This window comes from Patagioenas fasciata, chromosome 5 (genome assembly GCF_037038585.1).
Source record: "Patagioenas fasciata isolate bPatFas1 chromosome 5, bPatFas1.hap1, whole genome shotgun sequence".
Classification (NCBI taxonomy): domain Eukaryota; kingdom Metazoa; phylum Chordata; class Aves; order Columbiformes; family Columbidae; genus Patagioenas; species Patagioenas fasciata.
The window spans coordinates 1,802,534-1,826,543 of record NC_092524.1 but is presented as its reverse complement, the minus strand read 5'-3'; the positions used below and the strand labels follow the sequence as shown (position 1 = coordinate 1,826,543).

Below are 24,010 nucleotides of genomic sequence, written 5' to 3'. Positions count from 1 at the left end.
GCCTTGGTGCCTTTCACCTGATGGTTCTGATAAATCTGTCCCAGCTCTGATAACGCCTTGATGGAAGGGATGGGGAAAACCAGGAACACGGACGAGAAAACAAGTTTGTTTCCTTAATCTGCGGTTAGGAAGATAAGGGATATCTCTATAAGGCGATTTTTTTTTCGGGCGGACCTTTTCAAGCCTGCGCCGATAAAGTTGGATAAAGCTGTTTCTGAGCTGAGTCAGCAAAGTCCTTTCCCGTACAGAAAGCTTAAAAATCCACATCCAGCCACGTTTAACCCTGGGGTGAGGCCTGCGGCAGCTAAACGCAGCCTAACGGTTGACGCTTAATCTCGTGTGGTTCCCGTTGAGACTTTCAGGCACCTGGACGTCGGCATCAATCATATAGAACCTGGGACTGTTGCATTCCTGACCGGGATCCACGCCCTGGGGTTGATTTATTTGCCACCCAGGGTTGATTTGGGAGCCAACGCGGCTTTGGGAGGTGCCCGCCTCGCGTTGTTCGTGACCTGGATCCCGTGAGTTACCTCCAGGTGCACAAAACCCTTGGAGGAACCGTCTCTTCGTGCACAAATTCATGCAAATTTTGGGCAGTAAAGCCTAAAATACTCCTGTCACTAGTCCTGTATCTCCTTGGTCCTTGTCTGCAGGGGAAGGTCAATGTCACCACCCAACTCTTCTTGCCTTTCAAGTCAACCACAACCCCTTCAAACACCGCTTTATTTTAGTGCTTTCTTTAAAGTTGTTTAATGTTTCCGCATCACCCAAGCTCAACAGAGCCTCTGCACGCAGGGAATCACATCCAGCCTTATTTAGATATAAAACCGACAGATATTAGCATTAAAATATTGATTTTTTTGGTCCGCGAACGTGAATCTCGGGGGGTTTTCTGTGTTTATTTCCTAACAGCGGCATCGGGAAGAGGCAAAGAAGAGCTAAAAGCCTCCGGATCCGTCTCGTTTTTGGAGAACACGCCGAGTCTTTGGGAGCTCTCCCCATCGTTTGGTGCCCTCTGCTGCCAAGCGCCGCCGCGGCAGAGCGGCCGCCCCTTCCCCGCCCAACCTCCCCCCTTTTTCACTCTTTATTTGGTTGGTTTTGACTTCTTTAATGGCGCCAAATCCTTGCTCTGGTGCTGAACCCACAACCGCTTCGTTCTACGTATAACAGTGCATCCAAAAATCCGAACACGCAGCTTTTCCGTTGGCTCCCGATGATGTGATCTATTGACATAAGCATGAGCTCACCGCAAACCTTCCCCTCATTTGACAAACTATTTATTGTCATTGAAAGAAAAAAACCAATCAAAACACATGTCCCTGATCGTCAGTGATTACACACAGAGCCCAATTTCAGCAACAATCGTGCAGGGAAAGGTTGAACAATTGCTTTGGACCTTCATGACGTGATACAATCCCCAAATCTGGGGGACAGTTTGGGTGTTCAGAAGAAGCCAGCTCACAAAAAACCCCACATATCAGCCCAAAAACACAGAATAGACTTTTTTTATCCAAACAGAGCAGCTTCTGTAGCTTCTCTTGTCCATTTGCTGCTCTGAGCAATGAAAATAGAACAGGTTTTATTTACCAAATGCTACAAAATAGGTCACATTTCACACAACCACTAATGCTGAGCATGAGGCTGCTTCTGTGTTGCTTTTGTTTTTTGTTTGGTTTTGTTTGTTTTTAATGTGATTGGTTGGTTTGTTGTCATTGGGGTTTTTCTTCTAAACACAAGGAGAGCATCCACCCCAAGCAGCCTCTTCTTTGCACCGAGAGGTTTATGTTTACATCATTATGTGGAAAAAAACATATATAGATAAACCATTCTTGAAAAGCTTGTCGTTTTCCTTCCCTTTAATGTTCCAGCAAAAGAAAAGCAAAGCAAAACTTACCACCCTCAAAACCAGGGGAAGCCCAGATTTCAGCTCCCAAAGCTCAGCTCTTACTCTCAGGAAGAATTCAAACCCTGAAGTGCAAAGCCCTCCCAGCACAGAGCAATCAAGCAAGATTTGGGCAAACCCAGCAAACCCCAGCTCTGAATCTCCCTTATAAACCCCTGGGATCTGCAGCAGCTGTTCCAGGTTCCTGCAGCAGCCCCAGCAGATCACCCCCTGTCACCTGTCCCTGTGGAGCAGTGACACCTGCATGTGCTGGGGAAACAGCAGAATAAGCCTTTTCCCTGTGTGCACACACGCTTTTTGGAGAAGAAAATGCAGTTTAACAGCCCACTCGAGCAGTCCCAAGGCAGTTACCCACAGCAGCTTCCCCTGCAGGATGCATCCTTGGGCGCTCAGCTCCGCTAACATATAAATAAATATTTTCCATGTGTTGGCGGTGAATCATCCCCTTTCTAGGATTGCTGCTTATCTGAGCTCGTGTTCATCACAACACGTCGCTGCCTTGCACGGGAGCGAAGCGAGAAGTGCCTGCTGTTGTCTAATGTCTGATTTTTGGCAGCTCACAGCTCCCGGGGCACCGAGCGGCGCCCGAGGCTGCAAGGACCGCAGTGCCAAGTCTCCAGGTGGGGCTTTCAGGCTGCGACAGGTCCAGATTTTCCATTATTGAGGGTCAGCCAAGACCTTGTCCTTTCCAGACCGCAACCTGAATGCATCAAACCTTCCTTTTCACTAGGGGAAAATTCATCGTTTCATCCATTTTCTCCCATCTGATCCCACCACGTTTGTATTTGTTTCATTCCCCTGCTGCACTGTAGCTCCAGTCCTTAATTTCTTATGATTTAGAGCTGAGCTGAAGCTGCTGTGGGGGGTTTTCCAGCCTTCTGGGCAGACCGGTCCCAGGTTGTCACCACGGGGTCTGACTTTGCTTTCCTCCGAGCGCTGGGACAAGGTGACCGTGCCGGCAGCCGCATCAACCGCACGTGCGGCTGTGACGGGGACCGGGACACCGGGTCCGATGCCGATGCCTCTGACCTTGGTGTCGTTCAACCATCCCGAGCTGCTCTTTCCCCTTGATTAGCCCCAGTTTGACCCCCCAGCTGGTCCCAGTTCTGCAAGGAAGAGCCGTGATGGGGCTGGAGCACCTTCCCCATGAGGAAGGGATGAGTTGGGGATGTTCAATCTGGAGAACGCTCCAGGGAAAATGTAGCGATGGGATAAGGAGTGATGGTATTAAATTGAAAAAATAATGGATTTAGATGAAATATAAGGAAGAAATTCTTCCACGGGGAGGGTGGTGAGACCCCGACCCACGTTGGCCAGAGAGGTGGTGGATGCCCCATCCCTGGAGACATCCCAGGCCAGGCTGGACGGGGCTCTGAGCAACCTGAGCTGGTGAAGATGTCCCTGCTCATGGCAGGGGTTGGACAAGATGGTCTTTAAGGTCCTTTGTGACCCCAAACCAACCCCGGGGCTGCAAGAAGGGGCTCCCAGTGGGACAAGAACCATCCGGAGCAGCCTCAGGGCCTTTCACACTGGCACTTGCAAAAATGTCACCCCCTGTGGTGGCAGATAAAGCCAACTAGAGAATATTATTCCCTGGAGAATAAATATTTTTCTCTATGGTTCTCCCCCAGGCTGTCACCAGCATCTCTGCTCTGATCCCGGAGAAGATGGAGAGCCCCGGGCTGGACGTTCTGCCCCCCATCCTGTCTCCCGTAAGGACGTTGCGATAACCTCTCCCAGAACCGTTTGCCTTTCTTATCGGGGCGCTGGCCAAACAAGCCGGGTTTGGCATATAAGGGGCCGGGCTGGGGCCGGTGGCACACCTGCCGTGTCACTTCTCTTGGGTCACTTGGCTGGCAGAAGGCAACGATGAAGCTGCTCCTGCTCCTCGCGTTAGTGGCCCTGGCCCAATGCCACATCACCAGGTGAGTGCGTGGGTATCGGGGTGACCATGGGGACCCCCACGCTGGGAGAGGGACGCGGGAGGGATGTGGGGACAACCAGCAGCCCCCCAGCCATGGGCGCAGCTCCGTACAGCAAGGAGGGTCCCCATGTCCCACAGGAGGGGTTGAGGGACAAGGTGGCCCCCCAGGGCACATCCCCTGGCCGGTTCCCAGTGACAGCTGGTGTCCCCCGTCCCCAGGATCCCACTGAGGAGGGGGAAGTCCCTGCGGCAGGTGCTGCGGGAGAACGGCTTGCTGGAGCAGTTCCTGGAGCGGCACCCGTACAACCCGGCCGCCAAGTTCCTCGACATCTTCGGCTCCTCCGAGCCCATGGTCAACTACCTGGATGTGAGCACGGCAGGCAGTCCGCGGGGCCACTGGCCCATTACCCAGCCCGCTAGCCCCTTACCTGACCCACTAGGCCCTTGCTGATCCTGCTTGCCCCTTACCTGACCGACTAGCCCTGTAGTTGTCTGCCTAGCCCCTTACTTGACACAGTAACCCCTTACTGATCCCACTTGCCCCTTAGCTGACTCACCAACCCCTTACCCATTCCTCTAAACATCACCCATCCCGCTAGCCACTAACCCATCCTCCTTGCTCCTTACCTGACCCACTAGCTTCTTCTCCGTCCTGCTAGCCTCTCACCCATCCATCTAACCGCTTCCCCCCCTCGCTTTGCCAGAACGAGTACTACGGCACCATCTCCATCGGCACCCCAGACCAGGAGTTCACTGTCATCTTCGACACCGGCTCCTCCAACCTCTGGGTGCCCTCGATCTACTGCAGAAGCCTGGCCTGCAGTAGGTGTCTGGTAGCCTCGTGGCCACCTGGGCCGAGGCTGGGAAAACCCATGGCAAGGCTGGGAGAGAAGGACAGCTCTGCCCTGTCTCTCTCAAGGGACACGGGTTGATGTGGGAGCACTGGGGGGTCACCCTTGGTCCCTCAGGACAGGATGGACTGTCACCATATACTTCCCATACCTGCAGGTAACCACAAACGTTTCAACCCCACAAAGTCCTTCACCTTTGTCAGCACCAACAAAAGCATCTCCATCTACTATGGCACTGGCAGCATGACTGGCATCCTGGGCTACGACACCGTCACCGTAAGGCGGGGGGAAAACCAACCCCCCTGTCCCACAGGAGCAGGGATACCCCGGAACCACCCACTCAAACGCAACCATCCCCCTCTCTCCTCATCTCCCCGACCAGGTCGCAGACATTAAGGTCCACAACCAGATCTTTGGGCTGTCTGAGACTGAACCCGGTGATTTCTTTTACTACGCCCCCTTCGATGGCATCCTGGGGCTGGCTTTCCCCAGCATCGCCTCCTCCGGAGCCACCCCCGTCTTTGACAACATGATGGCAGAACATCTGGTGGCCAGGGACCTCTTCTCCGTCTACCTGAGCAAGTAAGTCCTGGCCAGACGGAGGATTTTCTCCCGCTCTCCTCCCAGCGGGCCGGCTCCGGCCACTGCGGTGCCCAGTGGCTCCTGGGGAGCACCAGCACTGGTGGGGGATGATGGCCGCAAAGCGATGGGACCCCCACTTGATGTCTCCCCCTTTACAGGGATGGGAGGAGCGGCAGCTTTGTCCTCTTTGGTGCCATCGACCCGCGCTACACCCTCAGTGGCATCAAATGGATCCCTCTGTCTGCCGAAACCTACTGGCAGATCACCATGGACAGGTAGTGCCAGCACAACCCCCAGCCTCAGCGGCTCCTCTTGCCCCCACACGCTGTTTTTTGTGGGTGCAGCCCCTCACCCTGTCCTCCTCTCCCCAGGGTCACCCTTGATGACAATGTGATCGGCTGTGACCACACCTGCCAGGCCATTGTGGACACGGGCACCTCGCTGATCGTCATGTCCAACAAAGCCTACGCAGCCACCATGTCTGACCTGGGCGCCAACTCTGAGGGATATGTGAGGCTCTGGGGGGGCACACAGGGCTTTGGGGACACCTGGGGCTTTGTGGGGTGACCGGCTGGACCCTGGGGCTGCTCCACGGGGTGCCCATCAATCCCTGGGACATGGTGCACTGGTCCCCATTGCTCCTGGGGACACGTGGTGCCTCTGGGGTGGCCACTGACCCCCACCTGCCACTGTCCCCCTCCAGATCAGCTGTGACTCTGTCTCTTCGCTGCCTGACATCGTCTTCCACATCAACGGCCACAGATTCCCCGTACCGCCCAGCGCCTACGTGACAGAGGTGAGCGTCACACCGGGGAGGGGACTTGGGAGTTTCAGGGGCGTCCAGAACTGTACACAGCGTATTTTTTGGTGCAGAGCGAAGGGACCTGCAGCCTGGGCTTCGAATCCATGGGTGTCCCCACCGAGTCGGGCGAGCTCTGGATCCTCGGGGACGTCTTCATCCGCGAGTACTACGTCATCTTCGACAGGGCCACCGACCAAGTGGGGCTGTCCCGCCTGCTCTGAGCACACACCACGGCGCTGGGGACACGGACAGGCAGCTGTCCCCTCTGTCACTGCTGTCCCCAGCCTGGTGGCTGCCAGAGCTGGCCCTGTCCCCCCTTCCTGCTGCCACCACCAACCACAATAAAGCTGTAAAAAAGCATATGAGCATTGCTTGTCTTTTGGAAGGGCTGGCGCTGGCACCACATCCCTGGGGATGTCCCTCCTGTCCCCAAACCCCGCTCAGGGGGAACAAACTCCCTCCTTGTCATCCCATGGAGGCCACTCACCTCAAATCCCCCCCAAGACAAAGCCCTATGGCTTTCCTCCCTGCAAGGGAGGAACAAACTGGGGTTCAGCTCACGGTGCAGGAGATGGAAACATCTGGCAGTGCCCGGCACAGCCCTCGCCAGGCAGATGCAGCTGAGACAGGGGTCGAGCAGGGAGGGGAGGTCCCGTTGGTGAGGATGACACTGTCACACACCTGGCCCACCACCTCGTTTCACCCAGCCTGGCCCTTTGTTTCCACCTGGTGGCAATGCTGAGCTCCTTGTCCCCGGGTCCTTGTCCCCAGGTCCTGCCAGCGCTGGTCGCTGTGCAGCGTGTGTGACACACGTTGTGCTGCAGGAGCTGTGGTCATAGATACAAGAGAGCGCTGAGCCTGTGCGAGAAGAGCAATCGGTGAGACTGATGGGGACACTAGTAACTGCTTTGTAACCAGCACGCAGGGTCCCACTCATGAACTCTACACTGTTCTCCACAGACACGGCCAGCTCTGCCATAGGGGGAAGGGTTCTGAAGGAGAGCTGAGCCTGTGTGAGAGGGCTGAGTGTTATTTAACCTGGTCCTAAAGTTCGTCTCGGTCTGTTACTTAGATGACACATCATACCATCTTTGGTAGAACACTGTCAATCCCAAAACGTCCAGTAAGACAAAGATTGATGCAAAAGGAAGGCAAGGTAGTGATAGATGGGAAAGTGAATATATGGTTGTGTTTCAAGGAGAAAAACCAGTATGTCTTTTGTGTTATGAGACAGTGCTGGTGAAAAAGAAACGCAATGCACACAACCGAGTGGCAAACACAAGGCCTGTGGACTGAATCCTAAAATTACATCTGGTCCTTTGAAGGCAACCACGAGGCTGATGTGGCCACCGGTGAAACTGAGTTTGACAGCCCTGTTATAGAAGATCTGGCCCATGTAGGTGCAGCCTGAGAATCACAGAATGATCTTGGGTGGAAAAGCCCCTTAAGACCATTGAGTCCAACCATTCCCCCACCCCTGGCACTGCCCCGTGTCCTGAGAACCTCATGTCCGTCTGTCCAACACTCCAGGGATGGTGACTCCAGGGATGGTGGCTGCCAGATGTTTCCATCTCCTGTGCTGTGAGCTGAACCCCAGTTTGTTCCTCCCTTGCAGGGAGGAAAGCCATAGGGCTTTGTCTTGGGGGGGATTTGAGGTGAGTGGCCCACATGGGATGACAAGGAGGGAGTTTGTTCCCCATGAGTAGGGTTTGGGGACAGGAGGGACATCCCCAGGGATGTGGTGCCAGCGCCAGCCCTTCCCAAAGACACGCAATGCTCATATGCTTTTTTACAGCTTTCTTGTGGTTGGTGGCAGCAGGAAGGGGGGACAGGGCCAGCTCTGGCAGCCACCAGGCTGGGGACAGCAAAGACAGAGGGGACAGCTGCCTGTCTGTGTCCCCAGCGCCGTGGTGTGCGCTCAGAGCAGGCGGGACAGCCCCACTTTGTTGGTGGCCCTGTCGAAGATGACGTAGTACTCGCGGATGAAGACGTCCCCGAGGATCCAGAGCTCGCCCGACTCAGTGGGGACACCCATGGATTCGAAGCCCAGGCTGCAGATCCCTTCGCTCTGCACCAAAAAATACGCTGGGTACAGTTCTGGACCCCCCAGGTCCCCCCAAGTCCCCTCCCCGGTGTGACGCTCACCTCTGTCACGTAGGCGCTGGGCGGCACGGGGAATCTGTGGCCGTTGATGTGGAAGACGATGTCAGGCAGTGAAGAGACAGAGTCACAGCTGATCTGGAGGGGGACAGTGGCAGGTGGGGGTCAGTGGCCACCCCAGAGGCACCACGTGTCCCCAGGAGCAATGGGGACCAGCGCACCATGTCCCAGGGATCGATGGGCACCCCGTGGAGCAGCCCCAGGGTCCAGCCGGTCACCCCACAAAGCCCCAGGTGTCCCCAAAGCCCTGTGTGCCCCCCCAGAGCCTCACATATCCCTCAGAGTCGGCGCCCAGGTCAGACATGGTGGCTGCGTAGGCTTTGTTGGACATGACGATCAGCGAGGTGCCCGTGTCCACAATGGCCTGGCAGGTGTGGTCACAGCCGATCACATTGTCATCAAGGGTGACCCTGGGGAGAGGAGGACAGGGTGAGGGGCTGCACCCCCAAAAAACAGCGTGTGGGGGCAAGGGGAGCCGCTGGGGCTGGGGGTTGTGCTGGCACTACCTGTCCATGGTGATCTGCCAGTAGGTTTCGGCGGACAGAGGGATCCATTTGATGCCAGTGAGGGTGTAGAGCGGGTCGATGGCACCAAAGAGGACAAAGCTGCCGCTCTTCCCATCCCTGTAAAGGGGGAGACATCAGGTGGGGGTCCCATCGCTTTGCGGCCATCATCCCCCACCAGTGCTGGTGCTCCCCAGGAGCCACTGGGCACCGCAGTGGCCGGAGCCGGCCCGCTGGGAGGAGAGCGGGAGAAAATCCTCCGTCTGGCCAGGACTTACTTGCTCAGGTAGACGGAGAAGAGGTCCCTGGCCACCAGATGTTCTGCCATCATGTTGTCAAAGACGGGGGTGGCTCCGGAGGAGGCGATGCTGGGGAAAGCCAGCCCCAGGATGCCATCGAAGGGGGCGTAGTAAAAGAAATCACCGGGTTCAGTCACAGACAGCCCAAAGATCTGGTTGTGGACCTCAATGTCTGCGACCTGGTCGGGGAGATGAGGAGAGAGGGGGATGGTTGCGTTTGAGTGGGTGGTTCCGGGGTATCCCTGCTCCCGTGGGACAGGGGGGTTGGTTTTCCCCCCGCCTTACGGTGACGGTGTCGTAGCCCAGGATGCCGGTCATGCTGCCAGTGCCATAGGCGATGGAGACGCTTTCGTTGGTGCTGACAAAGGTGGAAGACTTTGTGGGGTTGAAATGGTTGTGGTCACCTGCAGGTATGGGAAGTATATGGTGACAGTCCATCCTGTCCTGAGGGACCAAGGGTGACCCCAAGTGTTCCCACATCAACCCATGTCCCTGAGAGAGACAGGGCAGAGCTGTCCTCCTCTCCCAGCCCTGCCATGGGCTTCCCCAGCCTCGGCCCAGGTGGGCACGGGGCTACCAGACACCTACTGCAGGCCAGGCTTCTGCAGTAGATCGAGGGCACCCAGAGGTTGGAGGAGCCGGTGTCGAAGATGACGGTGAACTCCTGGACTGGGGTGCCGATGGAGATGGTGCCGTAGTACTCGTTCTGGCAAAGCAAGGCGGGGAAGGCATTAGCCAGATGGGTAAGAGGCTAGCAGGATGGATAGTGGGCTGGTGGATTGGGTAAGGGACTGATGGGATGGATAATGGGTTCGTAGGATGGTTAATGGTCTGGCAGGATGGATACTGGGCTAGTGGGATGGGTTATGGGTTACAGGAATGGACAGAGGTCTGGTGGGCCAGGTAAGGGGAGAGTGGGTCAGGTAAGGGACTAGTGGGATGGATAATGGGCTAGCGGGCTGGGTAATGGGCCAGTGGCCCCGCGGACTGCCTGCCGTGCTCACATCCAGGTAGTTGACCATGGGCTCGGAGGAGCCGAAGATGTCGAGGAACTTGGCGGCCGGGTTGTACGGGTGCCGCTCCAGGAACTGCTCCAGCAAGCCGTTCTCCCGCAGCACCTGCCGCAGGGACTTCCCCCTCCTCAGTGGGATCCTGGGGACGGGGGACACCAGCTGTCACTGGGAACCGGCCAGGGGATGTGCCCTGGGGGGCCACCTTGTCCCTCAACCCCTCCTGTGGGACATGGGGACCCTCCTTGCTGTACGGAGCTGCGCCCATGGCTGGGGGGCTGCTGGTTGTCCCCACATCCCTCCCGCGTCCCTCTCCCAGCGTGGGGGTCCCCATGGTCACCCCGATACCCTCGCACTCACCTGGTGATGTGGCATTGGGCCAGGGCCACCAACGCGAGGAGCAGGAGCAGCTTCATGGTTGCCTTCTGCCAGCCAAGCGGCGAAGTGACACGGCAGGTGTGCCACCGGCCCCAGCCCAGTCCCTTATATGCCAAACCCGGCTTGTTTGGCCAGTGGCCATGATAAGAAAGGCAAATGGCTCTGGGAGAGGTTATCGCAAAGTCCTTACGGGGGACAGGACAGGGGCCAGAACATCCAGCCCGGGGCTCTCCATCTTCCCCGGGGTCAGAGCAGAGATGCTGGTGACAGCCTGGGGGAGAACCACAGAGAAAAATATTTATTCTCCAGGGAATAATATTTATTTTCCCGAGAGAAATATTTTCCAGTTGGCTTTATCTTACGGGGGCGGCCACCACTGCTGCAGGGGGTGACATTTTTGCAAGTGCCCTGGGGCGCTCTGAACTGCTCTTGTCGCATTGGGAACCCCTTCCTGCAGCCCTGGGGTTGGTTTTGGGTCACAAAGGACCTTAAAGCTCATCCAGTCACCCCGTGCCATGAGCAGGGACATCTTCACCCAGACCACACTGCTCAGTGTCCCATCCAACATGACCTTGAACCCTTCCAGGGATGAGGCATCCACCACCTCTCTGGGTAACCTGGGCCGGGCTCTCACCACCCTCCTGGGGAAGAATTTCTTCTTTAAATCTCATCTAAATCCATCATGTTTTTCAATTTAAAACCATCACTCTTTGTCCTATCACTACGTTTTCCCTGGAGCCTTCTCCAGGCTGAACAACCCCAAGTCTCCCATCCCTTCCTCATGGGGAAGGTGCTCCAGCCCCATCACGGCTCTTCCCTGCAGAACTGGGACCAGCTGGGGGGGTCAAACTGGGACTAATCAAGGGGAAAGAGCAGCTCAGGATGGTTGAATGACGCCAAGGTCACCCTTGCTGAGCTGCGTCAGGGGCACCCACGGGTTGGACCCGGGTCCCCGTCACAGCCCCACGTGCGGTTGATGCGGCTGCCGGCGCGGTCACCTTGTCCCAGCGCTCGGAGGAAAACAAAGCCGGACCCTGCGGTGACAACCTGGGCACCGTGCTGGCTGGGAACCCCTCCGAGTCCAGCGGTTATCCCACCCCTGAGAACCTCATGTCCGTCTGTCCAGCCCTCCAGGGATGGTGACTCCAGCACTGCCCTGGGCAGCCTGTTCCAATGCCCCACAGCCCTTTGGGGAAGAAATTGTTCCCCACATCCAACCCCAACCTCCCCTGGCGCAACTTGAGGCCGTTTCCTCTGCTCCTGGCGCTTGTTCCTGGGGAGCAGAGCCCGACCCCCCTGGCTCCAAGCTCCTTTCAGGCAGTTCAGAGATCAGAAGGTCTGCCCTCAGCTCCTGTTCTCCAGCTGAGCCCCCAGGTCCCTCAGCCGGTCCCCATCATGCTTGGGCTGCACTTGGGGTCCCCAGGTGGTTTGGGGAGCCCCTGGGAGAGCTCTCTGTTTAAGCCCAGACTTACTGGGTCTGGTTCTGCCTGGGGTTGCAGGCAGGGGATGCAAGAGGGATGCAGAATGGGACACAGAGGGGGCACAAGGGATGCACAGAGGACACGGGGATGTAGAGGGGATACAGCAGAGACAAAAGAAACAACCAACCAACCAACCAAACCAAAAACCCACCACCTGAAATTGACAAACAGCTCTCGAAAAACCTGTCATTTTCATTTTGTCAAACATTCTGGAAAACAACCAAACAAGCAAAACTTATCAAACTGAAAAACAAGAGCCCAAACTTCAGTCCCCAAAGCCCAGCTCTTGCCAGGCAGGAAGAATTCACCACCTGAAGTGCAAAGCCCTCCCAGCACAGAGCAATCAAGCAAGATTTGGGCAAACCCAGCAAACCCCAGCTCTGAATCTCCCTTATAAACCCCTGGGATCTGCAGCAGCTGTTCCAGGTTCCTGCAGCAGCCCCAGCAGATCACCCCCTGTCACCTGTCCCTGTGGAGCAGTGACACCTGCATGTGCTGGGGAAACAGCAGAATAAGCCTTTTCCCTGTGTGCACACACGCTTTTTGGAGGAAAAAATGCAATTTAACAGCCCATCAGCGCGGTCCCAAGGCAGCTGGCTACGGCAGCTTCCCTGATGTCGGATGCATCCTCAAGTGCTCAGCTCCGATAACATATAAATGAATATTTTCTGTGTGTTTGCAGTGAATCATCCCCTTCTCAGGGAACGGAGCTGGTGAGGGGCTGGAGCACAAGTGTGATGGGAGCGGCTGAGGGACCTGGGGGTTCAGCTGGAGAACAGGAGCTGAGGGGAGACCTTCTGATCTCTGAACTGCCTGAAAGGAGCTTGGAGCCAGGGGGGTCGGGCTCTGCTCCCCAGGAACAAGCGCCAGGAGCAGAGGAAACGGCCTCAAGTTGCACCAGGGGAGGTTGGGGTTGGATGTGGGGAACAATTTCTTCCCCAAAGGGCTGTGGGGCATTGGAACAGGCTGCCCAGGGCAGTGCTGGAGTCACCATCCCTGGAGGGCTGGACAGACGGACATGAGGTTCTCAGGGGTGGGATAACCGCTGGACTCGGAGGGGTTCCCAGCCAGCACGGTGCCCAGGTTGTCACCGCAGGGTCCGGCTTTGTTTTCCTCCGAGCGCTGGGACAAGGTGACCGCGCCGGCAGCCGCATCAACCGCACGTGGGGCTGTGACGGGGACCCGGGTCCAACCCGTGGGTGCCCCTGACGCAGCTCAGCAAGGGTGACCTTGGCGTCATTCAACCATCCTGAGCTGCTCTTTCCCCTTGATTAGTCCCAGTTTGACCCCCCAGCTGGTCCCAGTTCTGCAGGGAAGAGCCGTGATGGGGCTGGAGCACCTTCCCCATGAGGAAGGGATGGGAGACTTGGGGTTGTTCAGCCTGGAGAAGGCTCCAGGGAAAACGTAGTGATAGGACAAAGAGTGATGGTTTTAAATTGAAAAACATGATGGATTTAGATGAGATTTAAGGAAGAAATTCTTCCCCAGGAGGGTGGTGAGAGCCCGGCCCAGGTTACCCAGAGAGGTGGTGGATGCCTCATCCCTGGAAGGGTTCAAGGTCATGTTGGATGGGACACTGAGCAGTGTGGTCTGGGTGAAGATGTCCCTGCTCATGGCACGGGGTGACTGGATGAGCTTTAAGGTCCTTTGTGACCCAAAACCAACCCCAGGGCTGCAGGAAGGGGTTCCCAATGCGACAAGAGCAGCTCAGAGCGCCCCAGGGCACTTGCAAAAATGTCACCCCCTGCAGCAGTGGTGGCCGCCCCCGTAAGATAAAGCCAACTGGAAAATATTTCTCTCGGGAAAATAAATATTATTCCCTGGAGAATAAATATTTTTCTCTGTGGTTCTCCCCCAGGTTGTCACCAGCATCTCTGCTCTGACCCCGGGGAAGATGGAGAGCCCCGGGCTGGATGTTCTGGCCCCTGTCCTGTCCCCCGTAAGGACGTTGCGATAACCTCTCCCAGAGCCATTTGCCTTTCTTATCGGGGCGCTGGCCAAACAAGCCGGGTTTGGCATATAAGGGACCGGGCTGGGGCCGGTGGCACACCTGCCGTGTCACTTCGCCGCTTGGCTGGCAGAAGGCAACCATGAAGCTGCTCCTGCTCCTCGCGTTGGTGGCCCTGGCCCAATGCCACATCACCAGGTGAGTGCGAGGGTATCGGGGTGACCATGGGGACCCCCACACTGGGAGAGGGACGCGGGAGGGATGTGGGGACAACCAGCAGCCCCCCAGCCATGGGCGCAGCTCCGTACAGCAAGGAGGGTCCCCATGTCCCACAGGAGGGGTTGAGGGACAAGGTGGCCCCCCAGGGCACATCCCCTGGCCGGTTCCCAGTGACAGCTGGTGTCCCCCGTCCCCAGGATCCCACTGAGGAGGGGGAAGTCCCTGCGGCAGGTGCTGCGGGAGAACGGCTTGCTGGAGCAGTTCCTGGAGCGGCACCCGTACAACCCGGCCGCCAAGTTCCTCGACATCTTCGGCTCCTCCGAGCCCATGGTCAACTACCTGGATGTGAGCACGGCAGGCAGTCCGCGGGGCCACTGGCCCATTACCCAGCCCGCTAGCCCATTATCCATCCCACTAGTCCCTTACCTGACCCACTCTCCCCTTACCTGGCCCACCAGACCTCTGTCCATTCCTGTAACCCATAACCCATCCCACTAGCCCAGTATCCATCCTGCCAGACCATTAACCATCCTACGAACCCATTATCCATCCCATCAGTCCCTTACCCAATCCACCAGCCCACTATCCATCCTGCTAGCCTCTTACCCATCTGGCTAATGCCTTCCCCGCCTTGCTTTGCCAGAACGAGTACTACGGCACCATCTCCATCGGCACCCCAGTCCAGGAGTTCACCGTCATCTTCGACACCGGCTCCTCCAACCTCTGGGTGCCCTCGATCTACTGCAGAAGCCTGGCCTGCAGTAGGTGTCTGGTAGCCCCGTGCCCACCTGGGCCGAGGCTGGGGAAGCCCATGGCAGGGCTGGGAGAGGAGGACAGCTCTGCCCTGTCTCTCTCAAGGGACACGGGTTGATGTGGGAACACTTGGGGTCACTCTTGGTCCCTCAGGACAGGATGGACTGTCACCATATACTTCCCATACCTGCAGGTGACCACAACCATTTCAACCCCACAAAGTCTTCCACCTTTGTCAGCACCAACGAAAGCGTCTCCATCGCCTATGGCACTGGCAGCATGACCGGCATCCTGGGCTACGACACCGTCACCGTAAGGCGGGGGGAAAACCAACCCCCCTGTCCCACGGGAGCAGGGATACCCCGGAACCACCCACTCAAACGCAACCATCCCCCTCTCTCCTCATCTCCCCGACCAGGTCGCAGACATTGAGGTCCACAACCAGATCTTTGGGCTGTCTGTGACTGAGCCCGGTGATTTCTTTTACTACGCCCCCTTCGATGGCATCCTGGGGCTGGCTTTCCCCAGCATCGCCTCCTCCGGAGCCACCCCCGTCTTTGACAACATGATGGCAGAACATCTGGTGGCCAGGGACCTCTTCTCCGTCTACCTGAGCAAGTAAGTCCTGGCCAGACGGAGGATTTTCTCCCGCTCTCCTCCCAGCGGGCCGGCTCCGGCCACTGCGGTGCCCAGTGGCTCCTGGGGAGCACCAGCACTGGTGGGGGATGATGGCCGCAAAGCGATGGGACCCCCACCTGATGTCTCCCCCTTTACAGGGATGGGAGGAGCGGCAGCTTTGTCCTCTTTGGTGCCATCGACCCGCTCTACACCCTCACTGGCATCAAATGGATCCCTCTGTCCGCCGAAACCTACTGGCAGATCACCATGGACAAGTAGACCCAGCACCACCCCCAGCCCCAGCGGCTCCTCCCTCCCCCACACGCTGTTTTTTGGGGGTGCAGCCCCTCACCCTGTCCTCCTCTCCCCAGGGTCACCCTTGATGACAATGTGATCGGCTGTGACCACACCTGCCAGGCCATTGTGGACACGGGCACCTCGCTGATCGTCATGTCCAACAAAGCCTACGCAGCCACCATGTCTGACCTGGGCGCCGACTCTGAGGGATATGTGAGGCTCTGGGGGGGCACACAGGGCTTTGGGGACACCTGGGGCTTTGTGGGGTGACCGGCTGGACCCTGGGGCTGCTCCACGGGGTGCCCATCGATCCCTGGGACATGGTGCGCTGGTCCCCATTGCTCCTGGGGACACGTGGTGCCTCTGGGGTGGCCACTGACCCCCACCTGCCACTGTCCCCCTCCAGATCAGCTGTGACTCTGTCTCTTCGCTGCCTGACATCGTCTTCCAAATCAACGGCCACAGATTCCCCGTGCCGCCCAGCGCCTACGTGACAGAGGTGAGCGTCACACCGGGGAGGGGACTTGGGGGTTTTAGGGGGGTCCAGAACTGTACACAGCGTATTTTTTGGTGCAGAGCGAAGGGACCTGCAGCCTGGGCTTCGAATCCATGGGTGTCCCCACCGAGTCAGGCGAGCTCTGGATCCTCGGGGACGTCTTCATCCGCGAGTACTACGTCATCTTCGACAGGGCCACCAACAAAGTGGGGCTGTCCCGCCTGCTCTGAGCGCACACCACGGCGCTGGGGACACGGACAGGCAGCTGTCCCCGCTGTCCCTGCTGTCCCCACCTGGTGTCTGGCAGAGCTGGCCCTGTCCCCTCTTGCTGCTGACACCAAGTACAATAAAGCTGTAGAGAAGCACCTGTGTGTTGCGTGTCTTTGGGAAGGGCTGGTGCTGCCATCGCATCCCTGGGGATGTCCCTCCTGTCCCCAGACCCCACGCTGGGTGGACAAACTCCCTCCTTGTCATCCCATGGGGGCCACTCACCCCAATTTCCACCCCAAGGGAAAGTCCTGTAGCTGGGTTCTGGGTTCAGCTCATGGAGCAGGAGGGACAGGACATAAATGCCAGGGCGACTTTATTGGTGACAGAGTGGCACTTTGTCCCCTCCAAGGGGCACATGCTGCAGTTTGGGGCTGGCTTGGGACACCCCAGCCCGGCCAGGAGCATCCCCAGCCCCACCTTGTCTCCTTGGCTCCCCCTTCCCAGTCACCCACCCCCCCGGGGGGACCTGCTGGGCCAGACCTGCTGGTCCTGCACCCCCCATCCTCATCCTCCTCCTGTGTCACCTGGGTCCTAGGGAGCTGGTGACACAGCAGAGGGTTCTGTGCCTCCAGGGGGTCCCTGATCCTTGGGGCTGGAGCTGGGGGGACCTGGGGGGGCACTGGCCTCAGATGGGGTGTCGGGGGGGCTCAGGGTGGTCGGAGGGTCCCCAGAGGGGCTCAGGGTGGTCAGGGGGGACTCCCCAGCCCTTTCACTCCCCAGAGAGGGAGCGTGGGGGGGTGTGTTGGGGAGCAGGAGCTGGGCCAGGCGGTGGGGGGGGGCCCGGGTGGATGTCGGGGGGCTGGGGTGTGGGGTGTCACCGCGTGAGTCCCCGTGGGATGGGGACAGGGACACGTTGCTGCTCTGGACATCTGCGGCTAATGAGAGAAGTTTTTGGTTAACACCCACCCCCAGCACCCCCCCACCCTGTGCAGGGGCCACAGTGTGGCCATGCCTGCCAGGGCAGGGATGTCCCCAAGTGTCCCTGGTGTCCCTGTTACCTGGGCAGGGGGGGCAGCAGGCAGCGGGCAGCACGGGCGGCTCCGCACAGGACCGGGGACAAAGCCTCTTCTCGCAGCTCACCTCCCCGAGCTGGGGGGCAAAGGCGGGGTCAGCCACCCCATCCTGATCCCCTCTGTCACCCCACAGGTCCCCCCGTCACCTGGCAGGTACAGCGGGTGCAGGGCTGTCCCTCGGGGGTGAAGCTCTGCCCGTTCACCACCTTCCGACCCTGGTAGTTGCAGTCTGGGGGGTGCAAAGCACAACTCAGCCTGGGGCAGGGGTATCACGGGGTGCCAGGACAGGGTCCCATGGTCCCCCCCCGGCTCCTACCATTACAGACGGGGCAGCACTCGCCCTCGGGGTGGAAGGGGTAGGTGCAGAAGATGGCACAGTCCACGGGCGAGCAGGCCACCGAGCCCAGCTGCGAGAGAGACACGAGGGCGTCAGAGCCCCCCCAGGGTGGGGAAAAGGTGAGCGGGGCAGCCCCGAAATACCCAGGAGCTTTTTCCTGCAAGGGAGGAACAAACTGGGGTTCATCTCATGGGGCAGGAGATGGAAACATCTGGCGGTGCCCGGCGCAGCCCTCACCAGGCAGATGCAGCTGAGACAGGGGTCGAGCACGGAGGGGAAGGTCTCGTTGTTGTAGAAGATCCGGCCCATGTAGGTGCAGCCTGAGAATCACGGAATCACGGAATCATTTTGGGTGGAAAAGACCTTCAAGACCATTGAGTCCAACTGTTGCACTGCCCCATGTCCTGAGAACCTCATGTCTGTTTGTCCAACCCTCCAGGGATGGTGACTCCAGCACTGCCCTGGGCAGCCTGTTCCAATGCCCCACAGCCCTTTGGGGAAGAAATTGCTCCCCACATCCAACCTCAACCTCCCCTGGTGCAACTTGGGGTCACCAGGTGGCTTGGGGACCCCTCAGGAGAGCTCTCTGCTTAAACCCAGGCTTACTGGGTCTGATCCTGCCTGGGATTGCAGGAAGGGGATGCAGGAGGGATGCAGAGGGGACACAAGGGATGCAGAGGGGGCACAAGGGATGCAAGAGGGATGCAGAGGGTGCAGAGGGGACACAGGGGATGCAGAGGGGCTCAGAGGGGATGCCTGGGGGACACAGGGGATGCAGGAGCGATGCAGATGGGACACAGAGGGGACAGAGGGGGGACACAGCGCCCCCAGCACTCGTCACCTGCGGAGCAGTCGGGACAGCACTGCCCGGGGGTGCGGATGGGGTAGGGACAGGTCTCCACGCAGTCCGTGCGCTGGCAGCTCACCGACCCGTCCGCCTGTGGGGAAACACTTGCCAGAGACCTCGGGCTGCCCCGAACCACCGCGTTCGGAGCCCACGGAGCCGGGGAGCTGCCGGGGAGCGTGGCCACCAGCAGCCCAAGGGACGGGGGACAGGAGCCGGGGGTGGGGGCAGGCAGGGGGTGAAGCAGAGCAGGTTCTCATTCACCTGGCAGATGCACAACTCACAGGGATCGCCCGGAGACCAGATCTGTCCCACGGGAAACGCCACCCCGTTGTCATCCACGGAGCAACCTGGGGGGACAGAAAGGGACATGAGGACCCCCCAGCCCTTCAGGTGCCATCCTGTGCCCCCTCCCCACCTCCAAACCCCTGTGCAGCCCTCCCAGCCCCCTGCCAGGCCCCATGCACCCACATCCAGCTCCCCATGTCCCCTACCTGTCCCCAGGTGTCCCCTGCATCCCATCCTCCCCAGCTGTCACGCACATGCCACCCTCCCTGTGCCCACATATTCCCAACCTCCCCATCCCCAGGTGTCCCCCCCATCCCACCCTGCCCGTCCCCAGGTGTCCCCGGCTCCATCCTCACTGTCCCCCACGCCCCTTCTACCTGTCCCCAGGTTTCTCCCGCATCTCACTCTCCCCGTCCCCCAGGTGTCCCCCAAGTCCCATCGTTCCTGTCCCCCAGCTGTTGCCCCCATCCCACTCTCCCTGTCCCCAGCTGTCCCCCAGTGCGGGCTCACCGGTGGGGGCGGGGGGGTCCCGGCAGGTGACACAGCACTGCCCGGGGCCCAGGTGACGCTGGTGCTGGGGACAGTCCAGCATGGGACAGGGGGCGAAGGAGCACTCCACCTCACCGCCCTGGGGACACGGGGACGCGTCAGCTCCTGCCTCAGCTCCCAGCAAATCCTGGCTCCCCCGAGCAGCAGGATGGTGTGTGGGGGGACCTGGAGCATCCCTGGGGTCCCCCCAAGCCCCCCGGGACCCACCCGGCAGATGCAGGTGGTGCAGTCGTCCCCATCCAGGCTGAACCGAGCACCATGTGCATACGTGCGGCCCTGAAAACTGCATTTTGCTGGGGAGGAGAAAGACAGTGGGGCCGGGGAGTGACCCCCATCCCCAAAACCCATCCCCTGGGCTCCCCCTGCCTCAGATTTGGGGGTCCCGGGGACGCACCTGGCTGGCAGGAGCAGCAGTCGGTGGGCGAGGGGCTGGGGCAGGAGCCGGGGGGGCACTCGGGGGAGATGCAGGAGACGTTCCCAGACTGCGAGCAGAGCGGGGGGGTCACGGGGCGGCCGGGGGGGTGACACAACCTGTCCCCATCGCGGGGAGGGTGATGCTGGGGTATCACCCACCCCAACACATCCCACTCCATCACCCCGGAGCTCATGGCTGAGCAGGGATGCAGGGGGATGCTGCCCCCGCGGGATGCTGCTGCCCACCCCGGGATGATGGGGGCTCACCAGGCAGACGCAGACAGTGCAATTCTCATCAGATGGGCTGAAAACATCGCCCTCGGCCCGGGACACCCCCTCGTACAGGCAGCCTGCAAAGCAGGGGGGTCAGGGGGGGCCACCCGGGCAGCGGGGATGGGGGGGGTCCAGGGCTCACCTGCGCAGCTGGGGCAGCAGCCCCCGGCCGGGGGGGGCAGCGGGTGGGAGCAGGGGACGGGGCAGCTCACGGCTTCGCACAGAACTCGCCCCCCCTGTGGAGGGCACGCACCCGTTCAGCCCCCTACGTCGTACTGGTGTCGGGGGGGGGCACGGGGGGGCTCACCTGACAGGTGCAGCTCCGGCACCCCGGTTCTGTCCAGCGAGCGCCGGGCTCCCGTGGAGCCCCCCGGTGCCAGCAGTGAGGGGACGATGGGGTGGCGGTACCGGGGGGTCCCGCCGCCCGCGGGGTGGCCGGGGAGGAGGGGGGGATTTGGGTCCCAGGAGCTGCGGCAGGGAAGTGGGGTGAAGGGGACCCCCTGGGGACAAGGAGGGGACCCCCCGAGCCGGGAGGAAGCAGGAGGAGGGTGGGCGGATGCTGCAGGGACTGCAGGATGGGCGACGGGGCCAGGATGGATTTGGGGTAACCTGGAAGGGAGGGAACAGACGTCACCGAGGGCAGGCGGGGATTCGGGGCGTCCCTGCCCGCAGGGGGACCCCGGTACCTTCGCAGGAGACCCTGTCGCCGCTGAGGCGGTACCCGGGGCGGCAGGAGCAGAGGAAGCTGCCCGGGGTGTTGTGGCAGGAGTGCTGGCAGGCTCGGCGCTCGCCCGCCCACCGGCATTCGTTGACATCTGGGGGGGGGACACGGGGACTTGTCAGTGGCCGGGCAGGAGGTGCCGCCACCCCGGGAAGCGGCACCAAGCCACCCCCTCCAGGCTGAGGGCAAGGTGGCAGCACCCTCCCGATGGGCTCAACCGTCACCTCTGTCCCCTGGGTTTCATGGCACGGGGCGGGGATAAGGGGGTCGCGGTGCTCACCCACGCAGGAGTGCCGGTTCCCGTGGAGGTGGTAGCCGGGCCGGCAGGAGCAGCGGTAGCTGCCGATGCTGTTCTTGCAGCGGTGCTGGCACGGCGTGGCCAGGCACTCGTCTGTATCTGAGCGGGGGGACACAGGCTGAGCATCAGTGGCCCCCGCTTGTCCCCCCGCCACCCCCGGCCCCCGCACCCTGGCAGCTGTGGCGGTCGGCGGAGAGCTGCATCCCGGGGCCGCACTCGCAGACGAAGCCGCCCTCGGTGTTGACACACAGACCCTCGCAGGCAGCGCTCAGGCACTCGTTGATGTCTGGGGGAGAGAGGGGACAGCTGGAAATGGGGGGGTCACCGCCACCGGGACACCCCCCCGCCGACCCAGCGGGACCTCCCCAGCCCGGCTCACCGGTGCAGCGGATGCCGTTGGGTGTCTCCACCATGGAGAAGCCGAGGGGACAGACGCGGGCCACCTCCTGGCACCCGCCGTGGTTACAGGACAGGTCGCAGCCGTACTCCCCGCACGTCCCCGGTGGCTCTGGAAGAGGGACAGGGGGTCCGCAGGGACACCGATGTCACCCCAGTGGCCACCAACCCCTCCCTGCATCCTCAAGGGATGCGCCCTCCCCTGGGAGCGTCCCTGCCAGGACTGGGATGGCACCGGGCGATGCCGCAGGGCGAGGTGACAAGGAGCGATGTCCCCTGTCAGGACAGCCCGGGGGTCTCGGGAGGGGGTACCTGGGCAGGTGATTCCCTGCTCCCCATCCGGGCAGGAGCAGAGGTTGGGGGCGATGCACAAGCCGCTGCCGCAGCCGAAGGAGCAAAGCGCTGCGGGGAGCGAGGACAGGCGGCCGTCAGGGGGACAGGGACCCCTGCTTGTCCCCGTGTCCCCAGAGCCCGTACTCACGCAGGGTGCACTGCCCGCTGCCCGGAGACAGCATCCACCCCGGGCAACATCCACTGCCGAAGCCCGAGAAGCAGACGTGGGGCCCCACGCGGCGCCTGCGGGACAGACGGGCGGACACGAAGCTGAGGCCACCGCGTCCCCAGCCCCCCGGGTAGGGAGCAAAGGTCCCGGGGGAGCCTCCGCCCCGGGAACCGCGGGGACGGGGGGACACACGACGTGTTCGCAGCCACCGCGCCCGGGGTGGCAGAACGGGGATACAGGTGGAGGGCAAACCGGGGTGCGGTGTGACCCCAAAACAAGGTGGGACAGAAGGACAGGACCGTGTTCCAGCCAACCCGGACACCCCAGTACGTGGGGACAGGGGGAAACGTCCCTTGCAGCACACGGGGAGCAAGACAAGGATGCGGGGAGCAGGATGTGGATGCGGGGAGCAGGATGTGGATGCGGGGAGCAGGACAGGGGTGTGGGGAGCGGGACAAGGATGCGGGGAACAAGACGGGGGTGCCAGGAGCAGGATGTTGATGCGGGGGCGGGACTCCTGTGAGGGTCACTCCGCTTATCCCGGCCACCCCAGGGCAGAGGGGGGACACACGGGGTACCAGCCCCTCCCGCCGGGATGAGGGGTGCGGCCGGAGCCCCGAAGGCAGCCGAGGGGACAGATGGCCAGAGCTCGACACCGTTCCCAGGTGTAGCCGGGGAGAAGGAAAAGTAAGGGAAGGGGGGAGGAAACCCGGGCTACCTCTCCACGGCAAAGCTGGGCGGCTTCTTCCTCCCGGGGTACACCCTGCCCTGGCCCCCCGAGAGCAACAGGGACACACAGGCAGCCTGGAAGAGCAGCTCCGCCAGCATGACAGATGGTTCCAGCCCCTGCCTGCTCTCCTGCCCGCTCCCTGCCCGCTCCCTGCCTGCCGCCCGCAGGCCCTTGGCCCCGCTCCTCCTCCTCCCGCCCAGAACAACGCGGGGGGTGCAGGGGGGGAGCTGCGGGGGGACACTCGGCTCTCCACCCCCCCCATCGCGGGGACACCCTGCCCGGGGGAACGCTCCCCCAAAGCTGGGGGGCTCTGGCACACGAGCAGCTGCATCCCGGGGGGATGGGGGCTTTAGGATGATGGGGAGGGGGTCCCAATGTGACGGAAAGCATGTGTGTCCCCCCCCTTCTCTCCTTTCCCACATCTGGCAAAGCTCCGGCATGGCCTCTCCCCTCCTCCTCCTCCTCCTCCTCTGGGCCGCCTTCCCAGCCCTGCACAGGGCCCCCCCCCAGATAAAGGGGCCAAAGTGGAGCCCGGATGGGGGGGTGGCGCACCCAGGATGGTGGGGGGCACCCAGCAAGGAGAGGGGTGGAGGATGCTCCATGGCGCCCACACCGCAGTGTCACCCTGCTCCGAGGTGCAATGTCACCCCCCAAGCCAAACCACCCCCTCCAAAGCCAACCCCCCCCCCCCACACCTCAAACCGCCCCCCCGGGCCGGGGGCCAAAGCGAAGGTCGCAGCAGGTAAATGATTGATCCCAGGGAGCAAAGGGCTGGCACAGGGATGGGGGGATCCCTGCAGCTTCCTGCTCACACCCCAGGGGCAATTTCCCCTCCCAAAATACACCCCGGACCAAGGGTTGGGGTCCCCCCCACACAGTCCCCCCCAGGCAGGACCTGGCGTCACCCCCAGCACTGTCACCCGTCCCCACACACTTAGAAATTCAGTGTTATGGGGTGCTGGGATGGGCACAGCCAATTTCAGGGGTGCAGGACCCCCGGTGCAGCCCTGGGGGGGACACAAGGACACCCGTCTGGGGAGGACGTGACCACCAGTGCTGGAGTGTGGCCAGTGGCCCATGACCAACACCCATTTCAAATGCAGCTGTGAGAGGCTTTTTGCAGAAAACAAAAAAAAGGGGGGGCTGCCAGC

The 24,010-nt window shown here is 60.7% G+C and overlaps 4 protein-coding genes and 1 long non-coding RNA gene across 7 annotated transcripts; 3 read left to right on the top strand and 2 right to left on the bottom strand.

The window, feature by feature from the left end:
* The first annotated feature begins 3,772 nt into the window (after positions 1–3,772).
* LOC136102127 (pepsin A-like) lies at positions 3,773–6,354 on the top strand. Its single transcript, XM_065838985.2, has 9 exons — positions 3,773–3,828; positions 4,047–4,194; positions 4,532–4,649; positions 4,836–4,954; positions 5,061–5,260; positions 5,419–5,535; positions 5,632–5,770; positions 5,964–6,056; positions 6,134–6,354. The coding sequence occupies exons 1-9, from the start codon at positions 3,773–3,775 to the stop codon at positions 6,281–6,283; spliced, it is 1,140 nt and encodes a 379-aa protein (XP_065695057.1). The 3' UTR covers positions 6,284–6,354.
* Positions 6,355–7,980: 1,626 nt separating this feature from the next.
* Positions 7,981–10,450, bottom strand: LOC136101828 (pepsin A-like). The gene is made up of 9 exons (XM_071808756.1): positions 10,395–10,450; positions 10,029–10,176; positions 9,613–9,730; positions 9,310–9,428; positions 9,004–9,203; positions 8,729–8,845; positions 8,494–8,632; positions 8,208–8,300; positions 7,981–8,130 (listed from the first exon to the last, which is right to left on the bottom strand). The coding sequence occupies exons 1-9, from the start codon at positions 10,448–10,450 to the stop codon at positions 7,981–7,983; spliced, it is 1,140 nt and encodes a 379-aa protein (XP_071664857.1).
* Positions 8,730–11,210, top strand: LOC139828056 (uncharacterized). The gene is made up of 3 exons (XR_011739222.1): positions 8,730–8,866; positions 9,016–9,767; positions 10,035–11,210. It is a non-coding gene; the product is annotated as an uncharacterized lncRNA (long non-coding RNA).
* Positions 11,211–13,860: 2,650 nt separating this feature from the next.
* LOC136101827 (pepsin A) lies at positions 13,861–16,554 on the top strand. The gene is made up of 9 exons (XM_071808596.1): positions 13,861–14,039; positions 14,258–14,405; positions 14,704–14,821; positions 15,007–15,125; positions 15,232–15,431; positions 15,590–15,707; positions 15,759–15,941; positions 16,135–16,227; positions 16,305–16,554. The coding sequence occupies exons 1-9, from the start codon at positions 13,984–13,986 to the stop codon at positions 16,452–16,454; spliced, it is 1,185 nt and encodes a 394-aa protein (XP_071664697.1). The 5' UTR covers positions 13,861–13,983; the 3' UTR covers positions 16,455–16,554.
* Positions 16,555–16,790: 236 nt separating this feature from the next.
* VWCE (von Willebrand factor C and EGF domains) lies at positions 16,791–23,035 on the bottom strand. 3 transcript variants are annotated; one of them, XM_065838928.2, is made up of 20 exons: positions 22,848–23,035; positions 22,109–22,203; positions 21,940–22,029; positions 21,611–21,739; positions 21,401–21,517; positions 21,214–21,330; positions 20,899–21,027; positions 20,520–20,821; positions 20,355–20,448; positions 20,207–20,289; positions 19,920–20,007; positions 19,733–19,818; positions 19,487–19,604; positions 18,953–19,038; positions 18,686–18,782; positions 18,082–18,164; positions 17,824–18,001; positions 17,654–17,736; positions 17,493–17,583; positions 16,791–17,369 (listed from the first exon to the last, which is right to left on the bottom strand). In XM_065838928.2, exons 1-20 carry the CDS (start codon positions 22,955–22,957, stop codon positions 17,026–17,028), a joined length of 2,520 nt encoding a protein of 839 aa, XP_065695000.1. In that variant the 5' UTR covers positions 22,958–23,035; the 3' UTR covers positions 16,791–17,025. The 3 variants fall into 3 exon arrangements, with proteins under 3 accessions (XP_065695000.1, XP_065694999.1, XP_065695001.1); XM_065838927.2 differs by having other exon boundaries at positions 17,824–17,914; positions 22,848–23,034; XM_065838929.2 differs by lacking the exons at positions 21,940–22,029; positions 22,109–22,203; positions 22,848–23,035 and having other exon boundaries at positions 21,401–21,537; positions 21,611–21,734.
* Between the last annotated feature and the right edge of the window lie 975 nt (positions 23,036–24,010).